Source organism: Leopardus geoffroyi, chromosome A3 (assembly GCF_018350155.1).
Source record: "Leopardus geoffroyi isolate Oge1 chromosome A3, O.geoffroyi_Oge1_pat1.0, whole genome shotgun sequence".
NCBI classification, from domain to species: Eukaryota; Metazoa; Chordata; class Mammalia; order Carnivora; family Felidae; genus Leopardus; species Leopardus geoffroyi.
This window is the reverse complement of record NC_059336.1, coordinates 90,787,858-90,809,425: the sequence shown is the minus strand read 5'-3', so window position 1 is coordinate 90,809,425 and position 21,568 is coordinate 90,787,858. Positions and strand designations below refer to the sequence as shown.

Here is a 21,568-nt window from a genome sequence, read left to right as displayed (position 1 = left end):
TTAGAACCATTATTGTATTTATTACCTAAAGATTTTTAACACAGAGAGACATCTGCTTATTTCATTAATGGGAGCCATGGTCTCAGAAAATGTCAGTTCTTCCCTTTTTTTAAATTGAATTAAAGAATTTTTTTTAGAGTTCAGAAAATCTAAAGTTATTTGAAAATAAAGATTTAAAAAAATTTTCCTCACCAAGTTTATAAAGGAATAATTTACACATTGTACATTGCATCCATTCAAAGTGTACAGTTCAGTGAGTTTTGACAGTTGTATATGCCCACAAATCATCACCCCAATTGAAATACAGAACATATCTATCATGCCTAAAAGATTCCTTATGCCCCTTTACACTCCTTTCCTCCCTCATTTCCGTAGAATATACTACTGATGTGCTTTTTGTCTATAGATTAGTTTGCATTCTATACAAATAGAATCATACAGTACATACTTTTATGTCTGACTTCTTTCTTTCAGATTTTGAGACTAATCCATGTTGTTGTTTATACCAGTAGTTTCTTTTTATTGCTGACTAGTAGTATATTGTACGAATATGCCGCATTTTGTTTAACCATTCACCTGGTAATGGGCACTTTTGCTGTTTCAGTTTTTGACTGTTGGGACTAAAGCTGTTGCAAATATCCATAAACAAATCTTTGTATGGATATGTTTTTATTTTTCTTAGGTCTTACTGTGTTTATGGTTCATCTTTTTTCATCCATTTGTTTCAACCCATTTGTGTCTCTATACTTAAAAGTTTATCTCTTATAGACAGTATGTAATTGGGTTTTGCTTTTTATCCATTCTGCTAATCTCGGCCTTTTATTTGGACTATATACTCCATTAACATTTACCCTAAGTATTGATATGGTTGCATTTAGGTATACTGTTTTATTTTTTGTTTGTCTTCTCGGGGTTTTCTTCATCTTTCCCCTGCTTTCCCGCTTTTTTTAGATTATTACTTTTAGATTGCTTCTCAGCCTTTTAGCTAAGATCAAGTGTAGATTATTACTTTTAGAATTCTATTTTATCTGTTGTCATTTAACTATCCTTCCGTGCATTACTTTTTAGTGGCTGCTCTAGGGATTATGTTATATATCCTTAACTTGTCACAGTCTACTCAGAGTCCATTTCACGTAAAACATAGAAGCCTCAAGATTACAATACTTTAGGGGTCCCTGACTGACTCAGGCAGTGGAGCATGTGACTCTTGATCTCAGGGTTGTGAGTTTGAGCCCCATGCTGGGTGTAGAGGTCACTTAAGAAAATAATAAAATAGGGGTACCTGGGTGGCTCAATTGGTTAAGTGTCTGACTTCAGCTCAGGTCATGATCTCATGGTTTGTGAGTTCGAGCCCCACGCTGGGCTCTATGCTGACAGCTAGCTCAGAGCCTGAAGCCTGTCTTCAGATTCTGTGTCTCCCTCTCTCTCTGTCCCTCTCCTGTTCACGCTCTCTCTCTCCCTCAAAAATAAATAAAACGTTAAAAAAATTTAGTAATAAAATAAAATAATTGTGATGCTTTACATAAAATGTAGAAATATTACAGGGATTAAAGGATATTTTTAAACTTTTCTGCAGCCTGCTTAGAATTAATATAGTACCATTTCATGTAAAATACAGAAACCTTGCAACTATATAGACACACAGACACTGTCTTTTATGTTGTAGTTGTCATGTGTATTACGTATACATTATAAATTACACAAGACAGTATCATAAATTTTGCTTTAAACAATCATATGTATTCTAAAGAAACTAAGAGAAAAAAGTCTTTTATGTTACCTTTTCCAGTGTTCTTCATTCATTCCTGAAGATCCAAGTTTCCTTTGGATATCATGTCCTAAAGGTCAAAGAATTTTAATATTTCTTGTAGCTAGTTCTGATGATGACACATTCTCTTAGTTTGTTATTTATCTGAAAGTGCATATTTCACCTTTATTCTTTAAGAGTATTTTCCTGTATATAGAATTATGGGTTGACAGGTTATTTTTTCTTTCAGCACATTAAAAATGTCGTTCCACTGTCTTTTGGCCTTCCCTGGTTTCTGATTAAAAGTCTCAGTCATTAGGGGCGCCTGGGTGGCACAGTCGGTTAAGCGTCCGACTTCAGCCAGGTCACGATCTCGCAGTCCGTGAGTTCGAGCCCCGCGTCAGGCTCTGGGCTGATGGCTCGGAGCCTGGAGCCTGTTTCCGATTCTGTGTCTCCCTCTCTCTCTGCCCCTCCCCCGTTCATGCTCTGTCTCTCTCTGTCCCAAAAATAAAAATAAAACGTTGAAAAAAAAATTAAAAAAAAAAAAAAAGTCTCAGTCATTAAATCACCTTCCTCTGTATATAAAGGATCATTTACCTGGCAGCTTTCAAGAATTTTCTCTTTATGTTTGTTTTACAATGATGTGACCAGGCACAGATTTCTTATTTAGGGTTCACTGAGCTGCTTGAATCTATAGTCATTCTGTGCCCAATTCCAATGTGTGGGGGCAATTTCCCACAAAAGCAGTTCTCCTACACCAGCTGGGTGTCCTACAGCTTAACTCAACTCTAGCAGTATCCAGAGATAGCATCAGATCCACAAATTAAGGGCTCTGTCCCACAATAATTTCGCACCTGCACACGTGCACACATGCACATGCACACACCAGATACCGCTTACAAGTCCAAGTTGTCACCTATGCTTCTGACTGATCAGCTATAAATCAGAGGTTCCAATGACCACCTCCTTGGATTTGATTAATTTGCTAGAGTGGCTCATAGAACTCAGAGAAACATTTTACTTACTAGATTACCATTTTATTATAAAAGGGTAGAACTCAGGAACAGCCCAATAAAAGAAATGCATAGAACAAAGTGTGTGAAAAGAGAATCAGAGCTTCCATGCCCTCTCCCAGTACCCCACTCTCCCCAAATCTCCTCGTGTTCATTAACCCAGAAGCTCTCTGAACCATGTCCTTTTAGGGGGTTTTATGGGGAATTCATTGTATAGGCACAAGTGATTAAATCGTTGGTCGTTGGTAATTGATTCAACTTCCAGGTCCCTTTCCCCTCCCCAGAGGCCACTATGTGGAACTGAAAGTTCCAACCGCTTAATCACATGATTGACTCCTCTGGCAACTGGACCCCATCCTTAGGTGCTTTCCAAAAGTTGCCTCATTAATACAACAAAAGATACCTTTATTGCTGTCATCACTTAGGAAATTCCAAAGAGTTTAGGAGCTCTGTGCCAGAAACAGGACAAAGACCAAATATATCTTTCTTATTATAAGTTACAGTATCACAACCTATATATAAATTTATATCCTTGACTCAATGTGGGAAATTTTCTGCCATAATCTCTTCAGGTATATTTACCATCTCATTCCCCTTTGTCTCTTTTTCTGGGACTCCAATTACCCACATGTTAAACATTTTAAAATTGCTTTACATTTTTCCAAGCCTCTGTGGTTGGTTTTGTTTTGTTCAAACTTTTTTCTTTCTCTTTTTCAGATTATCTCCATTGACCTATCTTTAAGTTCACGGCCTCTCATCTCTCATCTCCACTCTGCTCTTAAGCCCATGCAGTGAATTTTTTTATTCAATATTGTATTTTTCAGTTCTAAAATTTTTATATTATTCTTTTTTATATTTTCTATTTCTCTGTTGATATTTCCCATCTTTGCATTTATTATGAACATATTTTCCACTCCTCTTTTAGCATAATTATAATTTATGTATATAATTACATAATTATGCTGCTTTAAAGTCTTTGATAAATCTGATAGCTTTCTCATCTCAGTGTTTGCTTCTGTTGATTGTATTTTCCTTTGAAACTGGGTCACATTTTCTGACTCTTCGTATGCCAAAAACATTTGGGTTGTATTTTGTGAATGTTGTTATAGGGACTCTGGATTCTACTATATAACTCTGAAAAGTAATTGTTTTGGTAGATAATTAACTTTGTTAGATTCAAACTGTAATCTGTCATGGCTTGCAGTAGTCAGGGACTCAGATATCATTTGCATTAACACTAAACTATGAGCTGCTTTCAGTTTGCCCCATACATGTGTAGTGCAAGGGTCAGCAAGATGCCTGGACTGAGTTTTAAACACACAATTTTGGGTTCTCTGGCTCCCTCATTTCTTGGATTTTTCCTCACTTTCTGGAATCTCTGTTTGCCCCAGGCTCCTTCCCCTGGTAAGGCCAGTGAAAGACAGAGGCCTTTCTATTAAGGTTTTAGCTACTATGCTAAGGTAACACTGAGGTCACCCTCAGGGGAACCCATTCTTTGCTGGTCACTTACTCCCAAGTTTCAATTCCTCTCTGAAATACGCTTTTGTTCAATCTCCACAGCCCTCAGCTGTTAGTTTTTTACTACACACACACACACACACACACACACACACACACGTGTGCATGTGTGTGAATGTATATATAGGTGTATATAAAAATGTGTGTGTATATAATCTATATCTAGAGTTTATAGCTGTTATTTAGAAGAAAATCAGTTTGTAAGGTATTAGAACCCAACCAGTCGGGAAGTCACTATTCACTGTTGATCAGTTTGGTTCTTTCTTTTTACCTCCTCTTCTATCTTCCATTCACTTCAGTAAGCTCAAGTGCTCCATCGTTTCTCTCTGTCTTTATGAGACTATAACTTAAAAGAAGTTCTTCTGATTAAATCCCAACTCATCTCTCCACCTCCTTTCTCCTTCTCATCCTCTAGCACCTACAGATGCACATACTACCCCAGCTTTACTTAGCAAATGACCTTTCTTATTTCCACCCAGCCTTGGACAATCTGGCCACTTTCCCACCTGAAATTGGCCCCATCATATACCTAGCACTGGAGCATTAGTTAGCATAATACAAGGATTGATTGGGGACAGAAATAGACCCAAGTACAGATGTAAATATAGTATAAGATAAAGGTAGCCTCTCAAATTACAAGAGCAAAAATGGACTTGTTCCAGAAGTGGTGCTGGGGCAACTGGCTAACCATCTAGAAAGTATTCCAAGTGGACCAGGGACCTAAATGTAAAGAATGATATTTAAAGAGTAGTAAAAGGAAACACTGATATATTCCTTTATAATCTTAGAATAGGGAAAGTTTCTCTACCTATGACTCAAAATCCAGGTATAGTATTTTTTTAACTACATAAAAATTAACTGTATAAAAACAAAAATATAGCAAAATAAAAATATGGCATGGCAAAAGCCACCAGAAGCAAAGTCAAAAGACAACTTAAAAACTAGGTCAAAGTATTTGCAATTTGAATCGGGGGGGGGAGGGGCGGGGTGTAGAGAGGAAGAACTAATATCTCTAATATAAAAAGAACACTTAAAAACTTAGAAGAAAAAAAGACAAAAACCCTACAGAAAAAATGGACAAAAGACATGAGCAGATAATTCAAAAGATATTTTAAAATGGCCCTTAAACATATGAAAATATTTTCAACATCACTCACAGTTAGAAAAATGAAAATTAAGATCACACTGACATACTACTTCCCACCTGTTTAAAAAAAAAAGTATGAGGGGCGCCTGGGTGGCGCAGTCGGTTAAGCGTCCGACTTCAGCCAGGTCACAATCTTGCGGTCCGTGAGTTCGAGCCCCGCGTCAGACTCTGGGCTGATGGCTCAGAGCCTGGAGCCTGTTTCCGATTCTGTGTCTCCCTCTCTCTCTGCCCCTCCCCCGTTCATGCTCTGTCTCTCTCTGTCCCAAAAATAAATAAACGTTGAAAAAAAAAATTAAAAAAATAAATAAATAAAAAAATAAAAAAAGTATGAGAACACATTCTGTTGGTGAGGCTACCCATCCATACATTGCTGGTAGAATGCACAGTGGCACAACCCTTTTGGAGAGGTATTTGGCAATATCTAACAAAATGATATGTGCATTTACCTTTTGTTTGTTTGCATTTTTTTGTTGCTGTGGATTCATTTATTGAAATTTTTAAAATTTTAGTCTCTTTTTAAGTTTTTATTTAAATTCCAGTTAACACACAGTGTAATATTAGTTTCAGGTGTACAATTTAATGACTCAACACTTCATACATCATCCGCTGCTCATCACAAGTGCACTCCTTAAACCTCATCACCTATTTAACCCATCCCCCCACCCATCTCCTCTCCAGTAACCATCAGTTTGTTCTCTATAGTTTAGAGTCTGTTTCTTGGTTTGCCTCTCTCTTTTTTTACCCTATGCTTGTTTGTTTTGTTTCTTAAATTACACATATGAGTGAAATCATATGGTATTTGTCTTTCTCTGACTGATTTATTTCACTTAGCATAATACTGTCTAGCTCCATCCACATCATTGCAAATGGCAAGATTTCATTCTTTTTGATGTCTGAGTAATATTCCATTTTATATATATAGCCCATCTTCTTTATCTATTCATCAGTTGATGGACATTTGGACTGTATCCATAACTTGGCTATTGTAGATAATGATGCTATAAACATCAGGGTGAACATATCCCTTTGAATTAGTATTTTGTATTCTTTGGATAAGTACCTAGTAATACAATTGCTGGATCATAAGGTTTAGTTCTATTTTTAACTTTTTGAGAAACCTCCATTCTGCTTTCCAGAGTGGCTGCACTAGTTTGTATTTCTACCAATGGTGCATGAAGATTCCTCTTTCCCCACATCCTCAACAACACCTGTTGTTTCCTGTGTTGTTGATTTTAGCCATTCTGACAGGTGTGAGATGATATCTTATTGTACGTTTGATTTGCACGTCCCTGATGATAAGTGATGTCGAGCATCTTTTCATGCGTCTGTTGGCCATGTGTATGTCTTCTTTGGAAAAATGTCTATTCGTGTCTTCTGCCCACTGTATAATTGGATTATTCAGTTTTGGGGCATGTGCATTTACTCACCACTCCCATTTCTAGAAATACAATACCCTGAAGATGTACACTTCCAATAGCACAAAAATCCATACATATATACAGGATCGCAAAGCTGTCACACAGTCTGTCTAGATATGTTTTATGATTTTTGGGGTCTCTGTGTCTTTTTTTGCATATAAATTTTTTTAATATTTATTTTTTTTTTTGAGAGAGAGACAGAGACAGAGCACAAGTGGGGGAGGGGCAGAGAGAGAGGGAGACACAGAATCTGAAACAGGCTCCAGGCTCTGACACGGGGCTCGAACTTGTGAGCAGCAAAATCATGACCTAGGCCAAAATCAGACACTTAACCAACTGAGCCACCCAGGCACCCAGATGGATCTCTGTGTCTTTTTAAAACTGTTTCTTCTTCTACCAAGCTCTCCAGTAAGTTTTATATTCTTTCTTGGTTCCTCTTACTTTTGTTTTCATCTCAGAGTAAATCCTTACTTTGGCTCCATTGGGCATTACAGAGACAAAGCTCTTTGGGCTAGTTCTTGGGGCCATGCTAATATATTTAGTGCCTTCCCAGCCCCACATCCTCTTCATTCAAACCTCTTTTTTTAACTATTCTATTTTTTTTTTTTTTAATTTGAGAGAGAGAGAGAGAGAGAGAGAGAGTGTGTGTGTGAGCAGAGGAGAGGGACTGAGGGAAAAAGAGAGAGAGGTCATGTGGGATCATGACCTGAGCCGATATCAAGAGTCAGACGCTCAACCCACTGAGCCATCCAGGCGCCCCCATTCAAACCTCTTAAATAACCTGCTTTCCTGTTCTCCCTCACCACAGTGCCTATGAAAACACTTTCTCCTAGTCACCTTTTCAGATTTGCGTTGCAATTTACATTAAAGGCTTTTTTGTTTATAGACTATGTAAATATGTTTGTGCAGGAAAAAAAGACTCTTTAAATACTGTCTAAGTCTAGTATTTTCCAAGTTAAACTATGCTTTAGACTTTGGTATCTCAGTCAGGAGCAACCAACCTCTTTTGCATGTGGGTTGTATTTTTTTTTTTTTTTTAGTAAAATGAAAATAGAAATATTAAGGCCCATAAATGAAATATGTTTTCTTACAACTTGTATACTTTATTGAAGAGAAAAATGTCACACACATGAAAGAAAGAAAGAAAGAAAGAAAGAAAGAAAGAAAGAAAGAAAGAAAGAAAGAAAGAAAGAGAAAAGAAGGAAGGAAGAAAGAAAGAGAAAGAAAGGGTACTGGATTTTAGTGACTAAAATGTTCACATGCAGACAGCTAGAAGGCAGTTTTCTAATCTTTCATACCTTAGGGACGGCTGGGTGGCTCAGTCAGTTAAGCAGCCGACTCTTGATTTCAGCTCAGGTCATGATCTCACAGTCATGATCTCATAGTCTTATGAGATTGAGCCCCGAGTCGGGCTCCGTGCTGAGTGTGGAGTCTTCTTGGGATTCTCTCTCTCCCCCTTTGCCGCTGCCCTGCTTGTGTGCACACTGTCTCTCAAAATAAAGAAATAACATTTAATCTTCCATTCCTTATAGTTGCATGATGCCTTAAAGTCTACGGAGTGATTTTAGGTATCAACATTTTTTTTATATCCAAATGAATGCCAAGCCTAGGTATTACTATCATTCCCACTTTACAGATGGAGAAATTGAGCTTAGAGTGATGAGAGACTAGTCTAAGATCACAAAGTAAGCAACAGGCTGGCCAGAATTAGTTTATCCTGTGCAGTGCAGCATTTATTGAGCTCCTGTTGTATGCCAGACACTGTGCTAGTGCTGGGGGTACCGAGGTGGATAAGGTGCTGAATCTGGTGCCCTCAGGCATACACACACCCTCCACTAACCCAGACCCTCCTTTCCTGCATCTGCAGGATCTCCTCTGGGGTTGGGCTGCCCAGAGCAGGGTGCCTTACACGACTCAAAACAGGATGACTAGCAGGGAATACCATCAGCTCCTTGTAACCAGGGTTGTTCCTGTGGCTCCAGAGGTGTGGGGATTAGGGGTGCAGTGCCCATGGGGCAGTCCCCACCATCAGTCATAGCCTTCTGCCCCCCTTACAAATACATAAGCCTAAGAAAAAGAGATTCTAAAATCTCCTGGCCAATGTAATTGCTCTGGAAACATTTTCTTTTCCTAATTCGTCTGCTTACTTTGAAATTAGGTTGGGATCTATTTCAGAGCTAGCGAGGCCCGTAGTTCCTGAGTTTATTACTCACAATGTAGAACATCCACCGTAAATCATTTCATGATGATTTTATTCTTTAGTTGAGTCTTTTTTTAGCCCACCTCAGGCTATATCAGCTTGACTGTCTACCATAGAACTTCCTGGGTAGCCAACTAGGCTGGGAAAGAGGCATGTCCACTTCAGGCTGAGGGGTCTCTGCTTGAGCTCTGCTCCTGGGATTCCCAGATTCCTTTCCTCTCCTTCCACCACCACTCACTACCACCACAGAACAGGAAAGCCTGTGTGGGATGGCTGAGCAGAGACATGTGGGCATTCCATGCAAGCTAATAGTTTTGTACACCTGCAGACAAATATTTCTAAAATACTAATTCATCAATTGTTTAGGAGCCAAAGGCTACAAAGAGAAAGAGAAAGGAAAGAAGTGCTGGCTGTGCTCTGTCCCAATCTTGCACATTTCCCTAAGCAAAACCTAAACCTCGCAATAATGGAAAATACCCTTCTTAGAAGTTACTGTAGTGCCTTCCTCTTGTTACCTGCGCATGTGCCTCTGGAGTCCTCATCCTTCACCCCAGCAGCTTATCAGCCAGGCCTCACTTCTCCCTTATTCTGCTTTAGCCTTCTTGCTGTTCCTCCAATAGCAGGGATAGCAAGACTCACTCTCACTTGGTTCAAGTCTCTGTTCAACTGTCACCTTCTTAGAGAATACTTACCTGTCCAGCCAAACTAAATATTCACACACATACACACACCATACCCTTATCATGCTTTATTTTTTTTCATACCGTCTATCATTATCTGTTGTTTTCTGTTTCAGTCATTTGTGTGTTGTTTGTTTATTGTTTGTTTGTTCCCACTAGAATGTAAGCAATGAAAGCAGAGACTTTGTCTCTTTCATTGTTGACAAAATTAGTGCCCAGATCCTAGAAGGCACTAAATAAATAATTATTGGAATGATGGATTAAATAAATGAAAGGATGAATGAATGAATGTCATCACTGCTTTCCCTGAGAACAGTTCTGGGAAATAAATTCTATCCTCATTATAGTTCTAGTGATGTTTTACCTCTCTTGGAGATTGGAGCCCTGGGAAGATAGTCAGCACTTGGTCAGTCCTGCACTCATTGCCCTGCGGAGTCTGCACCGCCATAGCCATCACTGCCCTGTCACTTCCTGTCAAGGAGCTTCTCCTTTCTCCCAGGGTCCAAGGATCGCCTCCACAAATGAGGCACGTGAGTTCGCAAAGACAAGCCAGACTGCCCCCAACATTGTGAACTGTTGGAGATCATCCTCATATCATTGTTGATTTAAAGACAGTGGTTGGATGGCTCTGCATAGTTGTTCCTGAGCAAACTTTGTCCACTCTGATTACTTACCCTAGTTATTAACATCCTGTACTACCCCTGTATTCAGAAGGTAGACAGCACTGATTGGAAACAGGCCCAGGGAGGTTAAGAAATCACAATTCCGTAGTTTTGTTTTTTTTTTTATGTTTATTTATTTATTTATTTTTGAGAGAGACAGAGTGAGTGGGGTTAGAGCAGAGAGAGAGGGAGAGAGAATCCCAAGCCGGCTCCATGCTGTCAGCACAGAGCCCAACATGGGGCTCAAACTCATGAACTGTGAGATCATGACCTGAGCCGAAACCAAGAGTTGAATGCTTAACCAACTGAGCCACCCAGGCGCCCCCACAATTCCATAGTTTTTTGCAGTGGTTCTTGACCTTTTTGGGGTCACAGCACTGTTGAGAATCTGATATAAGCTAAGGGCCTATCCCCCTCCTCCACCCTATTAGAATACACCTATACATGTACAGATGGAATTGTATACAATTTCAGGGGGTTTCCAGAACCACTAATGCGTATCCTGCCCAAGGACAAGCCATATGAGGGCCATTTGAAAAGGAACCATTCTGGCCTATAGGCCTGGGGAGGGTCTATAGGACTGAGCTGGAGCACCATTTTCCTGGGCCTCAACTTTAAATATTCTACATCTGTTTGTGTGTTAAAGTGTTACATTCTCCCACCTTAAACACATTTCCATTGTGGAACCCTGTTTTAGGGTTGAATTCTGAGAAGAACTGCTTTAGGCATTACCTAAATTCTCATTATTCTCAGTGATTTGGCCTTCTTAGTTTTTCGTATTATTGTGGCCCTTCCAGAAAAGCTTTCAAAGAGCTCAGTAAAGGGTATCACTACATGTGGCCACAGGAGGGCAGGGCAAGTCCAAACACTGACTGTGAATGCTGCCTGCAGCTGGCTGCAATGCACCAGTCCTTCCTCCCTTGTCCTAACCACCCAAACACCCAGAGCCGCACTTACTCCTGTAACCTTCCTATTTCATACCGTCAGTGGGACCTGTCTCATTCAGTGCCCAGTGCCCTGCTCGCCAGTCAAGGTGGGAGCTGCTCTTCAACTTCTGAGAAGTGAGAAGTCTCTTCCCCATACTCCAGGTTTAGCACATTTCATTGTTTGTGAGAAACACAGTTCTGCATGTCGATGTTCTTACCTATGTTAGCGGTGGGGAGAAAATGCCATTTCTTGGACCTGTGCATGCCATTCACACATAATCATCTCACTTCTTCTGCCTCACTATAACTATGAAATGGGTTGTACTTTGTCCAAAGTCACATAGCTAACAACTTTTTTTTTTCAATGTTTATTTATTTTTTTGAGAGACAGACAGACCATGAGCAGGGAAGGGTCAGAGAGAGAGAGTGACACAGAATCTGAAGCAGGCTCCAGGCTATGAGCTGCCAGCACAGAACCCAATGCAGGGCTTGAACTCACAAGCCACGAGATCATGACCTGAGCCAAAGTCACCACTTAACTGACTGAGCCACCCAGGTGCCCCCATAGCTAACAACTTTTAAGTCGCAATTCAAACCCTGCTCTTAACATTACATCCCACCACTTTTCATAAACTCGCGGAAAGAGAAGAAAACCCTTCAGAAGAAACAAATTAGCAAATGTAATTAGTATTGCCCAAATGGAGCCCACAGATACCCAAGAGGTGCTGAGTAAACCCAAATAAGGGAGAATATAATTAAGGATAACTTCCGGGACAGAGTCAGTTCCCAGTTGAGTTCTGGGGGAGGAGCAAGCCATGGATTGACAGAGTAATAAAAGCACTAAGGAAGGAAGGAAGTCATGTGGTAAGGAGACTAATTTAGTTGAAGCAGAAGAGTTACAGGAAAAAGTAATGAGAGCTGAGGAAGGGGAGCAATTGTTTAACACAGCAGGCATTTGCTAAGCTTCAGCTGTAAGCTAACTACTGCGCTAGGGGTTAGGGAAATGGGCACATAGGATCTCAACAGGTAGGGATGGGGAGGAACCATATGAGCCATCACAGAAGAAGGAAAGGGTGAGGTATGTGAGGAATAATAAGTAGAAGCAAATGGTTTAGGGTAAGTGAGGAGCATCAAGAAAATGACCAAGGAAGGCAGTATGTGCTCTTTAGCAAAGGAGGGAACTGATGAAACCATGTTTTAGAAAAATTAACTGGTAGTAGTACCTAAGAAGTACTTGAAGGGAAGGAATGGAGTTCATAGGACAATTAAGAGGCTACTACTATGATCCAGACGTAAGGAAAGGAGTGCCTGAACCAGCGACAGAGAAAATGGAAAAGAAGTTACCCTCTAGTGTGTTCTGGTTTCCACATTAGTCTTTAGCTTGGACAATGTGACTGGCCCTGACAAGCTGCTGGCTCCTTTCTAAGCCTGCAAAACTGTGGGCTTAAATATGAAGCTTACATGAGGATTTTTTCAAAGGAAGAAGGTCCGCTCTGCGGCTCTCCCAAGAACCTGTAGTTAAGAAGTTGGAAAAAACTTCAGTAACACTGATGGGGTGTCTGCAGGGAAGGCTGGCATTTTCCTTCATAAAGGTACCATGTTTCAGGCTTCATTCTTCAGCTTTATAAGATCAGAAAGTTGATTTTGTCAGTATCCTCTCAGAGATAGACTTACCTTACCAAGCTCAAGACCAAAGTATAAGCCAGAATATTTTAGACAGAGAACCATAACCACCATAACACCAAGAACAGCAGAGACTTGACAAACACTTCCTTCCACTGGGACAGGTCACTGAGCCAGCATGCCCTCTCTTCCTAGCCATACTTGGATGGGTGCTGCCTGTGCATGCCCCTGTTGCTCTCCTTCTCTGTGCTCCATTTCTGGCCAACCCTCTCGCCTTCTAATAGACACATTCGTTCTTTGGATAAGCTAGTCCCATCCATAGGCTATAGCCAAATCTTGCTCTGGTCAGTAAGCCATTCTCTTTTCCTAAGGTAACTGTTTTTCACTGACCTCACCACTCTGTGTTGATACTATAGTTTAACAATTGAGAAAACTCCTCTATTTTCCTATTTCCAGATGTTTGATGGGAGATAACTTTGCTGTGGTTTCCTTATACTGCCATGTAGGAGTTTCTAATCTTCTGCCTTTTCCCTGAGGAAAAGAAAAGAAACACATTTTTTTTCTGCAAAATTCCACTGTTTGAACTTGAAACCATATTTTCCTCTCCACTCTCTAAGATCCTTTGCTCAATTCCATTTCTTTAGTTCTGTATGTGCCTTCTTATGCTTCAATAATGATTTTGCCTCACTGAAGTTCTGGATTCAGTTCTTTGCATACTTGTTACTCAAATTGAAGTCCAGGCCTCAAGCTCAGAAAAATCAAATTACTTCTTGTTTTGCCTGTGACAAAATAAAATTCACATTATTTTTTTTTAGTTTTTAATGTTTATTTATATTTGAGAGAGAGAGAGAGACAGAGAGTGTGTGTAAGTGGTGGAGTAGCAGAGAGAGAGGGAGACACAGAATCTGAAGCAGGCTCTGGGCTCTGAGCTGTCAGCACAGAGCCCGATGCGGGGCTCAAACCCACAAACTGTGAGATCATGACTTGAGCTGAAGTCGGATGCTTAACCGACTGAGCCATCCAGGCGCCCCTATAAAATTCACATTATTAAAAAGATAGTTTCCCTTTACTCACGAGGAATATTTCTTAGGCAGTGACTTCATATTTATCACTGTAGTACCTAAAGCGTTATGTGACAGATGACAGTGTGAAGAGGAATGGTCGAGAATAATGTAGTTTTTTTATGTTTTCACTCTTATGTGGATCCCGAGAAACTTAACAGGAACCCATGGATGAGAGGAAGGAAAAAAAAAAAGAGAGGTTAGAGTGGGAGAGAGCCAAAACATAAGAGACTCTTAAAAAATGAGAACAAACTGAGGGCTGATGGGGGGTGGGAGGGAGGGGAGGGTGGGTGATGGGTATTGAAGAGGGCATCTTTTGGGATGAGCACTGGGTGTTGTATGGAAACCAATTTGACAATAAATTTCATATATTTAAAAAAAATAATGTAGTTTTATAAACTCCTTAAAGGAAAAGAGTATCATAATATTTGTACTCAGCACAATATTTCATCTTATACGTAGTACATAATAAAAATTACTGCTTGATGGAATGAATGAAATACTTACCCAGTGAATCCTCAGAACTGTTATGGAAGATGGCAGAGTTTTAATCATGCTAGTCAAAGAGAAATGCATTTGGAGTCCCTTTTCAGCCACAGCATAAGTCGTGAAGTATGACATGAAGTCATCTGAGTCTCCCCACACCTCCCCATGTGGTACCAACACGCTGGACTGAAGCCCTTTGTTCCCTGTGGAGTCTGCCACCTCTGCCTCCTTGTCCTCAGGAATGTCGTTCTAGAAATAAACCAGCCTTCTCCCTGGGGTCTATGAGTCATACACAGAAGTTAATTCATCAATTTTCTTAGGCTCTTTGTAAAAGTATTTCAGAGAGTCCCTCATGGTGAGGCGAAAAAAATCAGGTTTCTTTTCAGTTTCTTTCCAGCTCTTGCCTCATTTCCTCTCTCTGTGCTTCCTCTACCACCTTATATTTGGCTTTTACTGACAACCTTTACCTGCAGACCCAGACCCCAGTTCCTGAGCTAGTGTTGCCTGAAGCAGGAAGTAGACCAGCAAAGCCTCACCACCCCACATCCCTAGCTCCTTTCACTCAGATTTGAAATCAAGTCATACTCTACCAGACCATTCCTGTCTTCCTGGCCGCTAGTCACACTTGTGAGTTACAGCGTGCCAATGACAGACTTGTATAATCGTGTCAGAGGGGAAGCCCGGGAGTACATCATTTTTTTTCCTTTACTTTTTTTAAAAATTTGCTTTTTATAGAAGAAGCAATAACTGAATACATTTTTACTGTGAAACAAGAGCTGAAGAAGCTGGAGTCCCCTGGGTTGTTCTTTTTTTTTTTTTAATTTTTTTAATGTTTATCTATTTTTGAGAGAGAGAGAGGCAGAACACAGGTGGGGGAGGTGCGGGGGGGGGGGGGGGGGGACACAGAATCCAAAGCGGGCTCCAGGCTCAGAGCTGTCAGCACAGAGCCCAACGCAGGGCTTGAACTCACAGACTGTGAGATCATGGCCTGGGCTGAAGTTGGATGCTTAATTGACTGAGCCACCCAGGTGCCCTCTGAATTTCCCCCCTTGTTAACTGAGTATTTAACTTGCATTGCTGATTATTTTTTTGGCTGTTTTTGTATTCCAGAATGTTTTCTAAATACAATGAAATTCAAACAGTATAGAAGTTTGAATGATACAAAGGAAACGTATTTCAGAACTCTGCCCTGTTTCCACTCCTGTTCACCATTAACAATTTGATGGTAGCCTTCCAGACCTTTGTAAAAGGCATTTACATTCATACGTATGTACTTAATCCAATGATTTTATTTTTGTATCAGTGGGTTCATACTACACATCTGTTCTACAACTTTCTTTATTCACTTACTGTCTCTTAGCTTTCCATGTCAGTACATTTAACTTTATTTTGGTTGTTAACGGCTGTATAATACTCCAAAGGTTGAGTGTGCCATAAGTTATTTAAACATTCCCCTACTGATGGGTGTTTGAATTGCTTCCTGTTTAAAGGCTTTAATTAATTGTTATTACAACAACGCTGACTGAACATCTTTGCATATGTGTCTGTGTATATATAGTAAGAATGGCTCTAAGCTAGATATCCAAAGGTAGAATTGGCATGTTAAAAGATGGGTACATTTAAAATTTTGCATTTTTCAAGCTTTACAATTAAAGAATTAAATACTTTACCCATTAATCCCCTTTCTTCTGCAGAGAGTTCTGTCCTGGGAACTGACATTGACCTTCAGACCATAGACAATGATGTTGTCAGCATGGAGATTTTCTTCAAAGCCTGGCTACATAACAGTGGAACAGACCAAGAACATATCCATCTTCTTCTTCCTTCACGGTGTTTCAGCAACATTTCCAGATCCGGAGATGATTCAAGTACACAGCCCCAAAAGACATATTATATAGGCTATAATTATCTTAGTCTCAGATTAAGACTAGATTTGTGAGTCATCAGAATACGAGTAGTTGAGGTTTAGGGCTGTTCAGTGTAAGCACAAAGAATAAGAAAAGAACTTCTAAAAAGTGACCACAGTTAGAAAACTGAACCTAATTAAGCCTAGATAGCAAGGGCCAGTTATTTAGGAGCAAAGAATTAGACACCTCAATAATAGGGCAGCACCTAAACTATACAAAAGCACAATGAATCATATATTTTTCTCAGGTTTTTCATTTTGAATTGTGGTAGATATTACTGACATAATAATTTGAGGCATGCTGGTACCTCAACAATATCAACAAGGCCTATGAGAAGGTAGAGAACCAAGTTTTTCTTCTTTTTTTTTTTAAGTTTATTTATTTATTTTGAGAGAGTGCATGTGCGTGAGTTGGGGAGGGGCAGAGAGAGAGGGAGAGAGAGAGAATCCCAAACAGGCTCTGCCCTGTCAGCACAAAGCCTGACTCAGGCCTGATCCCACGAACCATGACATCATGACCTGAGCCAACCAAAATCAAGATTCCAGTGCTTAACCAACTGAGCCACCCAGGCGCCCCGGTAAAAAACCAAGATTAAACCAAAATTAAATAGAGGTGTGCTAGATAAAGACACCTAATTGAGGTAAACTAAAGCAACTACAGAGGCAGGCCCCACAGAGGACAGCTAGTAGCCCAACTAGTAGAGGTAGGAGTTCTTTGAGAAAAATGGGTACAGCCTCCCACCCACAAAGGGGAAGACACATAGTGGTCCTTTCTTTCTGAGGATAGCCATCAGATCTTTACCCTCCCATCCCCATTTCATCCCAGAGCCTAGAATGCCTTTGACGACTTACCTTGATTTCAGTCTGTCTTTCCTTGGTGTATAAATCTTCTTCCCTGGACCTCCTTTCCACCCCTTATGTCCAAAGCTGGTGGTGCCAATTCCTCCCTGTCCCATCTTCTGGAATCCACTTTGTATATATTTTTCCCCAAACACTATATTACCTCCTCTCCTCCTGCATTATCCCATTTCATCTTCACCAACCACCACAAAGCAGGTACTATTACCATATGTCATTGAATCTAAGATGCTATCAACTATGAGATACACCATTACTTTATGTACCACTAAGAAAGAAAAACTGTCAATTAAACATGACATAAATGCTTTCTTGTCACTTAGAAATATTATTTTATCCTTACTGTGAAGTTAGGGTAGTAAATATTAAGAGTACATACCTGGCCAATGGCAACTGTAAGAAACACATAACCTACACACTGGTATTTTTTAAAAGTCCCTCATGTGATTCTTACTGAGAATTACTGGAACTGTAGTCTCAACAGTTCGGAAGCTCGGAAGGCTGTCAGCCCAGAGAACATTCATCAAACCCAGGTCTGTCTGCTTGTAGAACCAGGACCCTCACCCACTACACAACCCACCTCATGCTGGGCAGTTCTGAACAAAGATGCTGCCTCATGCTGGCACTTCTTTCATTAGGCGAGCTGGGGCCCTCCAAGGCCAGGAACTCCTGCATCCAGCCTTTCTTCAACTGTTGCACAGCACTTGCCCATGGTATTGTTGAGAGTTTCTCTACCTTTCCCCTCCCTCTTTCCATGGCTTTCGACACCTGGGTCAAAGCCAGAATGTTTATCTCCATCTGCAGTCATTTTTTGGAAATGTGCAGGTCTTCAGGGTGCATGGCGGAACTTAGATCCAGACTCCGTAGCTCTTCTGCTGGAGAGGCCCAGCCTGGAACCCAGATGCCCAGGCACAATTGGAATGAGGTCTGGGAAAAGTAGGCCCCCTCCAGGGTGGGTGTGACCTACCTGAGAGTTTATACAACCACAGTAAAGACCATAGTGTGGTTATCCATTATTTAAAAAACTGATGCATTACCACACTGGATTTTTGGAAATGTGGCACACCATAAAAATGAAACAAAACAATACACACCCTGAGCTCTTCTCCTCTAGAATCTTCTGAGGACTGTTCCTTAGATGTTCACTTGGACTCCTTACCAGGTTTTTCGCCCACTCTACCTGCTTCTGTAGCTGGCTAGGGCCTCTCACACCCGCTCTCCAGGTGCTTCTCTCAGAGGCCTTCTGACAGAGTGCACAGTCAGCTTCACATGAGTGTCTTTTCTCCTTTCATGGGTTTCAGAGTCTGCCGCCTCTGCATCTGGGTTCTGGGTGATGAGAAGCACACCTAATTCTAGACTGTAGTCCTGCTAAGACAGCTTTCCCAGCTTTGGAACACTGTTGAGACTACAGTTCCAATAATTCTCAGTAAGAATCACATGAGGGACTTTTTAAAAATACGAGTATCTGGGTTCCATCTCCAAAGATCTCAATTTCACTAGTGTGAGGTAGGGCCCAGACATCAGTATCTTTTAAAAGTTCCTTAATAAAAAGGTGATTCTTATCACAACCAGAGTTGAGAATCTTAGCCAGATGAACACAGCTCTCCAGTCCTAAAGCCCAAAGACCTAACAATGGAGAAGTCAGGCACAGAGGAAATGAGGGGAGTCGTAGGCCAAGTCCCTCCTGCTGACTTCCTGGGCTCTGAGACATACCAGGCCAAGACCGTCTTACCCAGAATTAATGTCTACATCTGACTGCTGGGCCCAGGAGGGCCAGCTGAATCTGACATCTATTCTGCCATCCTATTTCTTTTTCTGCATTATTTATACTTTCATTTTTACCTCATGTTTGTTAACAGTATTCAAACCTGGTATACATTTCATTGAAAAACTGTAATATCAAGGATTCGAGCCTAGTGCAACAGAACATGTACACTATGGCATGTGAATGTACCTTCCAGAGCAGAACCTTACTACAGAAGAGCGTAATACCTTGATGAGTAATTTATACCTAGATGAAGCCCCCTCAGAACTGTTGTCTGTTGCCACAGTGATGCTCTAAAAGGTTCTATGCTTGGGTTTCTTTGGGGAATTAAAAAATAAACTATTTCAGGGACTTATTCCTCCCCCTTCCCTGAATGTCCCTAGAAAGGCCCACAGAGAAATAGCAGCTGTCAGCTGACTCTCTGACTTCTGCTTTCCTGCTCTTCCTTCATCTGACCTATGGTCTTGCCAAAGCTCAGCCACAGGGAAGCAGCAGAGGCAAGATTTCCATCTGTGATTGCAGAGGGTGTCTGCATATCGTAGTATTAGCTGCCTCCTCCACAGAGGGCACATGCTCCTCTCAGACTGGATCACAAGCCAGGTCTCTCACTATGAGGCAACTGCTCAGCCAACCCAGAAGTAAAATAAGCAAAAATCATATCAGACCCAGAAAATAAGTTAACTATTGTATTGAGAAACACTGTAGGTCCAAACCTGCTCTGCCTTTCCAAACCAGTCATACTTTCCCCTTTCCACTCCCCTGCCTCCTCCCAAGCTTTGCTTGCCTGGTGGATGTGGAATGGGTAGCAGATGTTGTCTCTTAATCACATACCCTGAGGTAGCTTGTGACAAACAATCCCTCCCCCAATGCCATTTTTATTGTAGTGTGCCTGAAATGTGATCTCCAAGAGCGACTTCTCAGCCCGTCCCTGCTCCCTGGCACAGCTGATGGCTCCTTGAGAATGGATGACCCCAAAGGAGACTTCAGCACACTTTACCAGATGGCCTCCCAGTCATCAGCCTCTTGTTACAAGCTCCGGGTGATCAAGTATGGGACAAGGGAACTTCCCCAATCCATGCAAATGCTTATTTATTCTCACTGGTTCCAACTAGGAAGTCCAGAGATAGAGGGCACCTCCAAGTGTCCCACAGGTGGGAGTCAGTTCCAAAGCAGCAAGTACAGGTATGAGAGTGAAAGAGCAAGGTCAGGTTTCTCAGTATGTGGAGACAAATGGACAGATGGTGGAAGATGTGCCTCAGTAGGACATTCTAAAGGCTGGATGAGGATTAGAAATCCAGAAAGTCTCTGAATGTGGAGAAAAACAAGATCAGCAGTGTTTACCCATTTAGCAACTGTTTGTTGAATACCTTACTGTGTTTAGGCATCAGGACAGAGATCTGACCTCCAAGGAACAAAGGGTAGATAGGATCAACCCCTGCCTTGCCACTTCTCCAAGTACTAGAATTCCTCCCAGGGGAGCCAGTTCTCAGGGAGAATTAACAATGATGGCAAAGACCACTTTTTCTGCTTCCTGGTTCCTATCACAATGCCTGTGCACAAGTATCTGAGTAAGCTTATCCATGGGTTTGTGACCATAGATGCTGCTGGGGAACTTTCTTAAATTTATTCTCTTCTTAAATGCATCCTCTGTCAGTACCTTGCTACAAGAAAGCCAGAACTGGGATGCAGATGGTTAGCATACTGTTGAGTTACAGGGTTATTGTAGCAGGGGTATTCTGGGAGTGACCCCAGAGAAGTCACTTGGAATGGAATGAGCTCAGGAGAAGTAATATCCGTCAGTCTACAGCCCTCATGATGGTTGCTTCACTCATTGATTAACAGGCTTTGAGATTCTACTATGTGCCAGATACCTTGCTAGGTGCTGGCCATGCTAAGGTGAATAATTCACAGGCCCTAACCCAAAGGATTTCACAACAGAGTCTTAGACATAAGCTGAGTTTAAGCTGATCTGGGGTCAAGGTTCTAGATATTGCTGAGGAGACTTTCACTGCCATTGTCTCTTGCCAGGGCTCTAAATTCCAGTGGGATCTGCGAGTCATTGACATATGGACTGCCCTTCATCCTCAGACCCACAAGCTGTTGGCAGCTGGACTGGGATGAGCTAGAGACAAATCAGCAGCATTTCCATGCTTTGTGTCACAGCCTGCTGGTGAGTATCCATGTCTCCAGGTGAGGAAGAAAAAGAGTTAAAGCACCAGCCATAGAAAAGTAGCTAAGTTAATCCTGACCTGATCCCAAACCTGTCCCAGTTCTCAAGAGGACAGGAAAAAACTAGAAATACTCTGAAATGTGGATTAAATAGGACTTGCCTTTTTTGTTTCATGATATAGAGAATACTTCCTGAACTCAGTTACATGACACTAAACTCAAAAATCCCTAATTTTGTACATTTAAATGGAAACAGGGCATTTTCCATATAATTAACTATGGTTTTTTTGTTTTTTTTTTTTATTTTTTTTTTAACGTTTATTTATCTTTGAGACAGAGAGAGACAGAGCATGAATGGGGGAGGGTCAGAGAGAGGGAGACACAGAATC

General features: G+C 41.0%; 1 protein-coding gene across 2 annotated transcripts in view; it reads left to right on the top strand.

The window, feature by feature from the left end:
- The window catches only part of LOC123581004 (meiosis 1 associated protein), a 69,868-nt gene that overhangs the window by 31,309 nt on the left and 16,991 nt on the right, over positions 1-21,568 (top strand). For both annotated transcript variants that reach the window (XM_045446607.1, XM_045446606.1), the window contains exons 5-7: positions 16,176-16,349; positions 19,895-20,057; positions 21,039-21,180. In XM_045446607.1, coding sequence (XP_045302563.1) covers positions 16,176-16,349; positions 19,895-20,057; positions 21,039-21,180 — 479 coding nt within the window. The remainder of the gene's footprint in view (positions 1-16,175; positions 16,350-19,894; positions 20,058-21,038; positions 21,181-21,568) is intronic.